The sequence below is a fragment of the Trachurus trachurus genome, assembly GCF_905171665.1.
Source record: "Trachurus trachurus genome assembly, chromosome: 3".
Taxonomy (NCBI): Eukaryota; Metazoa; Chordata; class Actinopteri; order Carangiformes; family Carangidae; genus Trachurus; species Trachurus trachurus.
This window is the reverse complement of record NC_139893.1, coordinates 26,864,420-26,876,482: the sequence shown is the minus strand read 5'-3', so window position 1 is coordinate 26,876,482 and position 12,063 is coordinate 26,864,420. Positions and strand designations below refer to the sequence as shown.

At 46.6% G+C, this 12,063-nt stretch overlaps 1 protein-coding gene across 1 annotated transcript; it reads left to right on the top strand.

Annotated features, from left to right (window-relative positions):
• Nucleotides 1–2,307: 2,307 nt before the first annotated feature.
• Nucleotides 2,308–5,077, top strand: cebpa (CCAAT enhancer binding protein alpha). Its single transcript, XM_083997850.1, has one exon. The coding sequence runs from the start codon at nt 2,514–2,516 to the stop codon at nt 3,405–3,407; it is 894 nt and encodes a 297-aa protein (XP_083853976.1). The 5' UTR covers nt 2,308–2,513; the 3' UTR covers nt 3,408–5,077.
• The last annotated feature ends 6,986 nt before the right edge of the window (nt 5,078–12,063 follow it).

The following is a 12,063-nucleotide window of genomic DNA, read 5'->3' as shown; positions in this document are numbered from 1 at the left end:
CTCCCTGTGCCAAGTCAAACTCAGTCTGTGCCAACAGTGTGAAGTACAGTGTGTCCTAAAGGCGTCATGGCTTCAGCTCCGCCCTTTATCTTTGCAGGAAACATTTTGAGCCTGTTAAAATGTTAAAAGGACTCAAAGATTCAATGACTCAAAGATTCATGGACTCAAACATTCAACGACTCAAACATTCAACAACTCAAACACTCAGACTCTGAATCTCCACCTACAGGAACCACTGGAAATGCCTGGCCCTGGAACTGCAAAACGTATCCCTTTAACCTTTAACTAATAAATGCCTCCAAGGGTCTTTAAAAGATCAATGGAGCCCCCTCAGCGAACACCTAACATCTTCATGTTCCCTGAAACCTCCTCAAAGACGACTGTATGAGACTTCCCCGAAACTCCTCAAAGATCCCACGAACTTCCTCATTAATCTTCTGAACATCCTCAAGCAGTGAAAGAACCTTTCGATTATTCATCATAGGATTTAACTCCTTCCCCCAGTTTTCTTAGTTAGTCAGGTTTATTATCAAGTAGGCTACTGCACAGAACACCCCGATGACTTAAAAAAAAAAAAAAAAAACCTCCTGGAGAATCCACTGAACACCAGATCCCCAAGAAAATCCACAAAGTCCCCTGGAGCCTGGAACTGTCTGAAGAGATATTCAAGTACACATGGAACCATTCTCATTGATCGTAGGACTCAATCAAGCATGAAACCTCTTTAATAAGTGCTAATATCGCAAAGGTCCATCACAGACCACTGTGAACTCCTCAAGCACCTCCTGGACTGACTCTCTTCAATGCCCCTTTAACCCTCTGAAGGACCGTAAATCACCTCAAAGCCCAGCTGAACATCTTTAGTTTGCAGATATTGTCCTCAATAAACACCCTGGAACTTCTTCAATGACCTCTGGAAACATAAACCAACATATTGTCCTCCAGCTGAGAGCAGCAATAATAGGCTACATGCAATAAAACATTAATGAATGAATAAAAATGAACTGAAATAATGACGTAATGACCCAGTTTGTCCAGATCACTAAGGTCAGGTCGTTAGACCACGACCACGACCATGAACCGCTCCGGTCTCTGCCGACAGAGGGCGCTCCGGTCTCACTCACTTGTTCTGAACAACTTCAGAGCCCCGACACGAACCTTCTTGCCCCTGTTACCCTTGCACAGTACCCCCTCTCACCCCCACCCCCCAGTGTCAGAGGAGGATAACTCGCCGTCTGCAGGTAAGACACGAGTGGGCAGAGTTTAACACACACACACACACACACACACACACACACACACACACACACACACACACACACACACACACACACACACACACACACACACACACACACACACCTGGTGTGGTCTGATTCATTAGGCTAGACTTAACCACATAATTGCATTACAAACACATAACTACAAACTGGATAGGCCTACAAACATCAGAAATAACAGAAACACTTATTAAAAAATCGGATTTTAATTGTATTCAGAGAATACGATCTTCTCAACAGAAGCCTGTGCAGCTGCAGGATCACAGATCTTAGGTCAGACACTCGTTATTATCAGCAGCTCTCTGCAGCCTGAATCTCCAATACAGACTCCACCGCTGCAGCTCAGCCTGCGTGTCGGGATTTTATTTGGGGGGTGGGGGGCATTGAAGTGTAACAAGGAGATGGAGCCAGACTCGTTCTGTGAGTTTACCGTCGCCTCGGCTCCACACAGAGTTAATATTTCATTATCAGACACTGAATGAAGCAGCGTAAATGTTTAACAAACACCGCGTCCCCGTAAAACTTACTGCTAATTTCACAGCAGCGTGTCTGAGGCAAAAACTCGAACCTGCAACTTGAGATTTGGTGTCAACCACGAGAAAGGCGACGTTTCTGAGGAGCTGCTCAGCCGGACTGTGGATCGAGTCTGGTTCCGTCCAGGTCTGACATTGACCTCACTGCACCGAGTCCTGAGTGGGAGCAGTGAAGTGAGTCCGGGCGGAGCAAGTCCTACACGGAGTTCTGCACTCAGGCTGTAATCAACATTTATTCTAGTTTGTCACACAAAACCTTGTGTGTGTGTGTGTGTGTGTGTGTGTGTGTGAGAGAGAGTGTGTGTCTGTGAGTGTTTGTGTGTGTGCGTGTCTGTGAGAGCGCGCGCTTGTGTATGTGTCTGTGAGTGTGTGTGTGTGTGTGTGTGTGTGTGTGTGTGTGTGTGTGTGTGTGAGAGTGTGTGTGTGCGTGCGTGCATGTGTGTGTGTGCCCCGCCCACTCCCTCCTGCTATATAACCGCAGTTTGACAGCTCACAGTTTACTGAGCAGGAGGAATCAGACCGAGTCCGCTGCTTCTCACCACTTCCCTCCACTCCTCTGCCCCGCTACACTCTCCAGCCTGGTCCGGTGTCACGGCTCCACAGTCACTGCAGGTCTGCAGGTCCCCGACCCCCCTCACCCGAGGACCCAACACATTACTGGACTTTCATCAAACTGGATTCCCGGAGCTCGTCGCCATGCATGCCCGGGTTTAGATTCTCAATGGAGCTCTCTAACCTGTACGAGGTCGCGCCCCGGCCCCTAATGAGCAGCCTGACGCACGGACAGCAGCCCCCCTCCGGCTACAGAGACCCCGCAGACCTCGGCGGTGAGATCGGAGACAGCGAGACCTCTATCGACCTGAGCGCCTACATCGACCCGTCGGCGTTCAACGACGACTTCTTGGCCGACCTGTTCCACCACAGCTCCCGGCAAGACAAGCTCAAGATCATGAACGGGGAGTACGAGCAGGGGCCAATGGGCCCGGGGCCCCCGCAGCTCTACATGTCCAACTACATGGAGTCCAAGCTGGAGCCGCTCTACGAGCCGCGCATCCGGCCTGTGGCCATCAAGCAGGAGCCCCGGGACGACGAGGACCTGGCCCCGGGCATGCCCCCCACCTACCACCACCCGCACCCGCATTCCCAGCAGTACTCCCAGCATTCCCAACAGCAGCAGCCGCAGCCGCAGATGCCGCACCTCCAGTACCAGATCGCGCACTGCGCGCAGACCACCATGCACCTCCAGCCGGGACACCCGACCCCCCCGCCGACCCCAGTGCCCAGCCCGCACCAGCACCAGCACCACGGCGGCATGAAGCTGCTAGAGCACCGCGGGGGCGGGAAAGCCAAGAAGCACGTCGACAAGAGCAGTCCGGAGTACCGGCTGAGGCGCGAGCGCAACAACGTGGCCGTGCGCAAGAGCCGGGACAAGGCCAAGATGCGCAACATGGAGACGCAGCAGAAAGTTGTGGAGCTGACGACCGATAACGAGAGACTGAGGCGGAGGGTGGAGCACCTGACCCGCGAGCTCGACACATTACGGGGCATCTTCAGACAGCTGCCCGACGGATCCTTCAAACCCATGGGCAGCTGAGAGACTACTGACCCGCCGGACCCGGACTGGGACCAAACCGGGACCAACTGACTGGACTCGGACTGGGACCAGACCGGGACCCGGACTGGACCCAGACTGGATTTGGACTGGTTTACTGCTGGATTTACACACACGGCTTGGAGCTATAGCTGTGACTGAGGCAGCTGATCTGTTCACTGCAAACATCTGTCTGAAGCCAACAACCGCGCTCAGCTCCCGAACCTGTTCTCAGAAGAACCTCGGAAACACCTGGTTGTGGAGGTGACCCTGGTTGGCTGCAGGTGAAATCATCTCATTGGCTGATCCATAGACTCAGAGTCGAGCTCAGACTTGTATCTTTGCAGTGTTCAAGTGCCTTTATAAACTTTTTGTGCAAAAGCCAATAAGCTCGCCCCCTGTGCCCCCCCTCCCCCGGTTGTTTTGTGCCTTCGGACAGACTCGTGTGTCGCCGCCCTCTGAGAGCAGCTAAGTTCGGGCTATGGATGATCCCAGATCAGCCTGTTGCATGTTTCACTTTCTGTGTTTTATACAAAATGTGTCTGTACAGTGACGTCACTGCTTTATATATATATAGGCTCAGTGTATGTGTGTGTCTAATGCATGGATCTATAGACCCCCCTCTCCCCCCACCACCACCACCCCGGAACAAGCTGATGCACCTGTGGACCTGTTTGTCAGCTGGAAACCTCCTACATCCACTTTAATTGTTTCAGAGGTTCAAATGTGTGTGTGTGTATTTTATCTTTGCACTATGACACAAAAAAGCTTCATGTTCCTGCACCCCCCCCCCAGTTCCCTGAAGGCTGATGCTGTGGACATACAATGTTTCCATATGTCTTATAATAATGAGTTCTCTCCCTGAGTCTGGTCATTTGATGCCAAAGTGAAAAACTCTCTCTCTCACACACACACTCTCTCTCGCTCTCCCTCACACACACGCACACACACACACACACACACACACACACGCACGCACGCACGCACACACACACACGCACACACACACTCTCACTCTCTCTCTCTCTCTCTCTCTCTCTCAGACTGGAACTGAACTGTGGTACCTGCTTCTTCAGGTCAGCGTCCTGACCTTGTATCTCGTATCTCTTCTGCAGAGGGGATGTGAGGTTTCCAGAGGACGGCAGCTCTGTCATATGCACTATTAGTGGTGGAAGCAGGCGTAATGTTGTGTGTGTGACATGTTGCATCATGGGTACTGATCTGGAACACACCTCTTCTTCATATGTGTGTTTATTGTGTTTATGTTGTTAAGAAAAAGTAAATGTGAAAAGAGTTTTTCTGTCTATGCAACACGTCGCTTCCTCTTTCCACTGTATTACACACACACACATACACACGCTCACACACACACACACATACACATACACACACACACACACACACACACACACACACACACACACTCACAGAGTGCCTTCTTATTCTCTGAGATGACTTTTGACCTCTTGTTGATCTGCTCTGTGTCAGCGAGGAAGAGGAAGCTCTTCTTCTTTTTTTTTTTTTTTTTTTTTTTACAAAATGATGTTAAACCGATGTTTGTTATGGTCTCAATTGTAAAATAAACCTATATATAAATAAATATATATATAAATACATATATATATATATAATACCAAAAATTCTGAACTATTATAATAAAACATAATAAAAGAGCTTGTTTTATCACATTTTGTGTTGTTGGGTCTCTCTCATTGATCAGTCAATAGGGGGCGCTCTCCCAGCCAGCCTCACATACAGTACAAAGAAAGATGGAAAAACTGGTCCAGGATCAGTAGACATAGCCTACAGCTCAGATGCTGAGACTCTGGTCAAAGACAGGATGAGGTGAAGCTGCAGCTGAGGAAGAGGGGGAGGAGGAGGAGAGGGAAGAAAATAAAGACTGAGTTTCATTGTTCTCGGTCTCAGTTCTCTAAATCCATTAACTGCATCAAGCTCCTGTGATGGTCTGACACCGGTGGGACTGCTGAGCTCAGATCAGCGCCAAAACAGCCTCCTTACATATTCATGAACTTCAGATGCTGTCAACAGAGAGAGAGACACAGAAAGAGATACGGAAAGAGAGACAGAGACAGACGGACACACATACAGAAACACAGAGACACAGAGACAGAGGCACAGAATAACAGACTTACAAAGACAGAAACACAAGGACAGAGGCATAGACACAGATATCGAATGACAGAGACAGAGAGTACGAAGACACAGGGGAACAGACCCGGTTCAAATAATAACTGATTTGTAACATGATGGGGGTCCAGGATGGAAAGGACGATTTATTCTCCCTGGGTGATGTGGGGAGGGGGCGTGGCCTAGGACCTGTGGTTTCACCTGGGAAACAAGAATGAGTCTTTCAGTCTCTCTCTGTCTCTGCCCTTGGCTGCAGCATCTTCCTGTGGATGGAAGACATTAGCCTGTTAGCGGCTGGAAGCTCTTAAAGGTTCTGCTGGCTGTGTCTCTCTCCAGGTCTGAGTCCAGGACCGAATCCAGATCTGAGTCCAGGACCGGGTCCAGGTCTTCAGTGTTGATGGTCCTCTCTCACGGTCCACTGAGTTTCATTTCAGGTTCACTGTTTTCATTCAGGAAGCAGCAGAATCTATTGTTTAATTGTATTACCACAACAACTACAAAGGCTCCTGGACGGGCTTGTTTAACGGTCCTTAAGGTCCAGCAGTCGTTACTGTCCCAGGCAACAGGGACCAGTCACACCAGTGGACCTGCTCACTATGGGCCGCCATTCATGGCCCATCTGGGCTACTATACTGCAGCTTCCGTCTCTGCAGGATGAAGCTGGGGGGTCGTAGGTTGAGCAAGGTGTGAGCAGACACCAGGGGTCAAAGGTCACTGTGCAGCGTGAGACCTGAGTGAGGAGGAGCCTGACGGACGTTGTCCTCCAGACGAGTGGACGAGCTATTTTCATCTGCGAGTGTTTATAGAGTCAAAGATCTTCAGAGCTGCTGATTAAACATTAACCTGCTGTTTGCTCTCTGGTGGACTCCCCTCCTCCTCCCCCTCCTCTGCCTCTTCCCCACCTCTCCCACCACCTCTCCCTTCTCCTTCACCTCCTTTCCACCTCCCTCTCTCATGTACCTCCACTGCCTCCTCCATTTCCTCCTCCTCCGACTTGTCCTTCCCCACCCCCTCCTCCTTCTCTTCACATCCTCCTCCTCTACTTTCTCCATTTCCCCTTACCTCCCCCTCCTCCTGCTCCAAATTCTCCATCACCTCTTCCTCCACAATTATCATGTTTTCCTGACTAAGACTTCAACTTCCCCATCTGGTTGTCTTTCTTCCCTGCAGCCACAGGGGTTTTATGTCACATTGACGTTGTCCTATTGGACCTTTGAAAGTGTCATCACTTTATTTTATCCTCATGTAAGTTAAATCGTGACCGTGTGTTACTGATCAGGTAGCTATGACCTTACAGTAAACTTTGACCTTTAATCATCAGGTTCTTGCTCCTTTACCTGTGTGGCCAATAACGTGCACCCGCAGTAAACTGACCCTTCACATACCTGGCTGTGCCGAGTGAAGACACTGCTAACACTGTTAGCTTTTACAACAGTTAAAGTGGTACATAAATGAGGAGTAATGAGTTTTATTACAGTAGCTGAAGTTAAAATGTGTAGATGCACATGATAATGTAAAATGTTCTTTGTTGCTATGTTTTAAATGATTTTTACACAACACAGAGACTTCAGAACAGTTTCTGCCTGAAACTGTGAACCTGTTGGATATAAACTGATGATAGCTCCTGGACTTCATGTCCCTCACCTCTATCACTGATGGACACAGTAAACATAGCTCACAGTGAACCGGTTGACTACACTGTTGCACGATGTTCACGTATACATTGAGTTTTTTTTTGTGTGTTTTACATTTTAATGCAAATTCATGCTTCTGTTATACAAACTGGACAGTAAGGTTAACCTTTATGTTTTCCACAGCCCTTTTATTTTTATATACGTTTCCAGTGTTGTAAATCAAATGAGTTTACTGTAATAAAACTCATTTGCTTTGCCAGCTTGTAAGGAGCTGGTTTGAATTTTAACAGTAGCAACATGCACAATATCGTAGCCTAATCCTACAAAACACTGAAGTTGTTTTCAGATTTTGTTATTAATTGTTATAAAACACCATTTCTAAGTTGACTTTAGTCAACAACAACATAAATAATATAAAGGTTCAAATGTTGCTATCATTGACCACTGACAATAAAGTTTACAGAGATAGATATTAGGGGTTGTGTTTATTATACACTTGTCGGTTTTAATGAAAAGACGGAACAGAAATAGACTGTGAGGTATGTGCTAAATCTGCAGAAGAAGTAGCCTACAGTTAAATAATAGTAGGTATAAATGAAACACAATTATGATGAATGTGTTTTAAATAAAACTATAATGTACATGAGCCGGTCTGCTCCTGACAAATTCTTTCAAAATCTTCAGTCACTTTTCAATTCACAGTTAAGAGTGTGTGATGTGCAGAGAAAAATCAACAAAGCAACTGTCCAAACAGCTGGTCTGTCATCTCATCAAAGGAAGCTGAACTGGAGGTGGTTTTCTGGCATCATCAACACACAGCCCCATACAAAACACTACTCCTGTTGCACCAGTCACTCAGTTTTCAGTGTGGACCCTTTGAATCACAGTAAAACACAAATTCTCCAGTGAAAACATGATTTATCACATATTTATTCCAGCTGTTGGTAGAAGTGTCTACTTCAGCTGTTGTGTATGAATTTACAGTATGACGATACTCTATGTATGGTAAGACAATATTCTTCTCTACATTGTGTACTGTGCATAGATACCTACCTGTGAAATAAGGGCACATGTTTCTGGGACAAACCAGAAAACCAGCTACTGATGTTTCCTCCATCAAGATGCTGAGTTAATTGTTGAACCGTATTGGCAGCCTCCCGTTGTCCATTTGAAACATGGTGAACAAGGGTGAATAAGAGGAGCTTCTCCTTTGCTCCTTTGACCTTGTGATGTCATTGAGGTCACTGAGACCTTCAGCTGAACAACAGGTCAGAGGACAAATCTCGGTCACACAGAGCCAAGCTGTACATTTTTAATCCTAATAATTTATTTTTGATTGAAGGGCGGAGCCTCTTTCAGTGAAAGCTTACTGCTGTCACAGTTGGCCAGAGGCTCGGTGTAGCTGCTATAGCTGCTGACTGAGAACCAGCAGAATCTGTGCTCAAATTGTGCTATTACTTTATACTTTAAAAAAAAAAACTTTATTTATATGCTAGCTCTAATTGGCATTATACATCCAGAATAGTCTTTATTGTGATTGAATAAGGATGCACAATGAAATTAGGGATGCAACTCTGCATGGTAAAAAGTAAAAAACAAAAAAAACAAAAAAACATATGGACAACAACAGACAAACAATGAATAACATACATACACACACGGCAATAAATAGAAACAGAAAACAAGCAGTGGTAGAAAACAAGCAGTAAAAAACCTGCGACTAACAGAGAACAAGCTGGGTCATCCTACAAAGACCATGTGGCCTGACTGAAAGCTCCAGGTGTCGTCATAGAGACGATGAAACATTGATGATTTTTAATTCTTCATTTTCTCCTCTGGTGTGTTCCTCTGTGAGCCGTACTCTACAGCAGTGGTCATGGCGACAGGCTACATAAACAGCCTATAGCAGTACGGTGTGAACGTGTCTGGTTTTGCTCCAGAACAAACGGGCTGAGGGTGAGTGAAGGTGGAGAATGTGAGTGGATCTGATAAGTGAGTGTTTCTGCAGCTTTAATAACTCACAGCATTATGACCGGCGGCTGGATCTCGTTTCTGCTCCCAGAATGCTCGGCTCGCTGCACGCCTCATTTCTGCTCCTGCGAGGCCTCTGGCAGGCGGCCGGCGGGAAAACATCCAGAGCAGAGGAGTGAGGGGGAGGGGGGCGGAGTGTGGGAAGAACAGCTGGAGCCTGAGATCCACCAGAGACCGGGACGATACCATCTCTGTTACCCTGAATACCTCACGATGCGTTCAGGATCACCAGCGGCCTCCTCTGCCAGGTTTCCACCACCAGTCACCGGCTGATGACGCCCTGATACAGGGAGGAGGAATGGGGAGGTGGTGAAGAGGAGGCAGAGGAGGAAGAAGAGGAGGAGGAGGAGATGATGAGGAGGGGTCCTCCGTGAATTTAGGTGGGCCATCAGGTTCACTTCAGCCTGCAGCAGATCAGGAAGTGACGCAGCGACATTAGCGCAGAAGAGGAAGCTGACTTTATCATGCGGCGTCTGGATGGTATCCCAGCATGCACTGCGGCTGATGGCTCATGAGTCAGCAGACAGAGTTCCCACGAACAAGCGCAGGAAGGAGAGAGAGAAGTGTGAGCACCACCGCTTCTTCTTCTGTGGTTAGAGAATGTCTTCTGCAGCGACAGAGAGAAACTGTGCAGCCTGATATTGTTTGTTGTTTGTTGTTTGTCAGACTCCCTCAGCTGAGTCCGTCCACGTCTTTCCTGCCTTCACAAGTGGCGGCGTCTGTTCTCTCCACTGAACTCATTGTCTACAATCAAACAAACTGTCTCTTGTCTTCATCTTGTGTTTGTATCAGCCTGCTGCTACACACACCAGAAACAAAATGATTGATTGATTGACAAAGATAAAAAGATAACAGATATTAAATTAAAGTTGTGTTTTGTCATGCAACTTCTCCTGGTCTCTGTTGTCGTGAACAAAACAATAAAAAAAACAAACTTCCACATGTGAAGGAGTTTGTGTAGAAACAGGATATTGACCAACATGAGGTTGTGACTGAGGAAGTCCAGGTGATGAGCTGCTTCAGCGATGCGTTCAGGTGTTCACAGTGTGTTTGCCTTTGTGGAGGATGAACCTGAATCTCTCATCATCCTCGGCCTCTCCAGTGTCACCACCATCCATCAGGTCACAGGTCAGGAGATGTTGGTGGTGGTGACCAAGGCGGTGGATTGGACTATGCGCAGACATAACTTAACAGGCGGCCATCTTGTGTCGGTTCACTCGCTCTGACTCTGGCTGAATCTGCAAAAAATTACTCATAATAACTACTGTAGGTGAAACTTTGACCGTATATAGCTATTACTTTAACTATTTCCATAATGTTACTTTCATAGAAAGGTACACCATTAAAATTATTTGTGATTTCAAGTGTGCGGTATCTTAACTGCATTTCTCATGCAGGGCCGTTGTATAGGGGAGAAAGGTGATGATAATTCTAGGGGCCCAGCGCCCAGTGGGGCCCATAAAAAACCCCCAGTATAGTCTAACCTTTGTATGACTGATTTATTCTGCGTAAGACCCTGACTAATACTCATAGTACACTGTAAAAACTCAACATCTTTCCAAGAATATTTGTCTTATTTCTTGTCCAAATGTCTCATTTCTAGTCAAAACGAATCTCTTTACACTTAAAATAAGACTCATTACCTAAAAATTAACTTGTTTTTGGATAATTTTCACTTAAATTCACAATAAATAGAAAAATCTGCCAGTGAAAGTACGTTTTTTGTGCTTGTAATAAGGAAGAAAAACTTGCTCCACTATCAGATTTTTTCTACTTATTCCAAGTGAAAATATGCTTGAAAGAAGTAAAAAGTGTCTAAAAACAAGCTACTTTTAATATGATGTGTCTTATTTTAAGTATAATGAGATTTGTTTTGACTAGAAATTACATTTTGACTAGAAATAAGACAAATATTCTTGCTAAGATACTTGAGTTTTTGCAGTCGGTGGCCTTCGGTCACTGCGGAGACACCTTGAACGGTCCCACCCATGTCACTCTTCTACAGACATTATATTTCTGAGAAAAACTCCTTTATTTTGATGGAGCTGGGGCGGAGGCTCCAGGCCAGCTCTCGGGCTGAGTCAGCAGGAGCCGGTAGAGGAGACTGAGGTTTGAGTCTCGTTAATGTGAGAGTGAACAGAGCAGAAACATAACCGTGGGTATGATTCCTCTGTCAGCCTCAGGGTCTGATGCCAAAGTGACGATGAGTAGAATCAACAGTGAACCGCAGGTTTGAGCACTGCTCCTCTGGGACGCCGTGTTTCCTCAAACCCTGTTTGTGAAACTCCTGGCGCTTAAAACCTCACAAGTGCAGAGTGGGAAACCGAGGAACAAGCCTGGACACCGAGATGTCGTGATGTGAGGTTTGCTCTGCTGCTGCAGCCTGACTGACTCTCTCTATTTATATGTCACTGTGATGGGAATAGAAGCAGCTTAGACACAAAGACAACAGAGATCTGACACTGCAGTTCCTCCACTGACCACTAGAGCGTGTCTCCAACAGTGAGTCGGTCCCCATTAACTCCCATGTTAACATGTCCAACTGTACAGCAGAAATAAACATGTTAATATTTTTGGTATTTTGGTCTCCACAGCTAATTTCCTCCTTCATGACAACTGTTTGTTGAACTCACCTCTTTACACTTTATTAACCACTAAAGGTTTGGAGGACTGAGGGCGTGTCCTCTTTGACATCTGGGTGCCATTCCAGCTGGCAGCTCAGTGCAGCGACTAGCTGACTGACAGAACCCGAGGAATCTGTTTTTAGAGCTGCGTGAAATTCTACTTGTCCTTTATTTACATGTCAGCACTAATTACTTTATTACTTGATTTTCCAGCACGTGAAC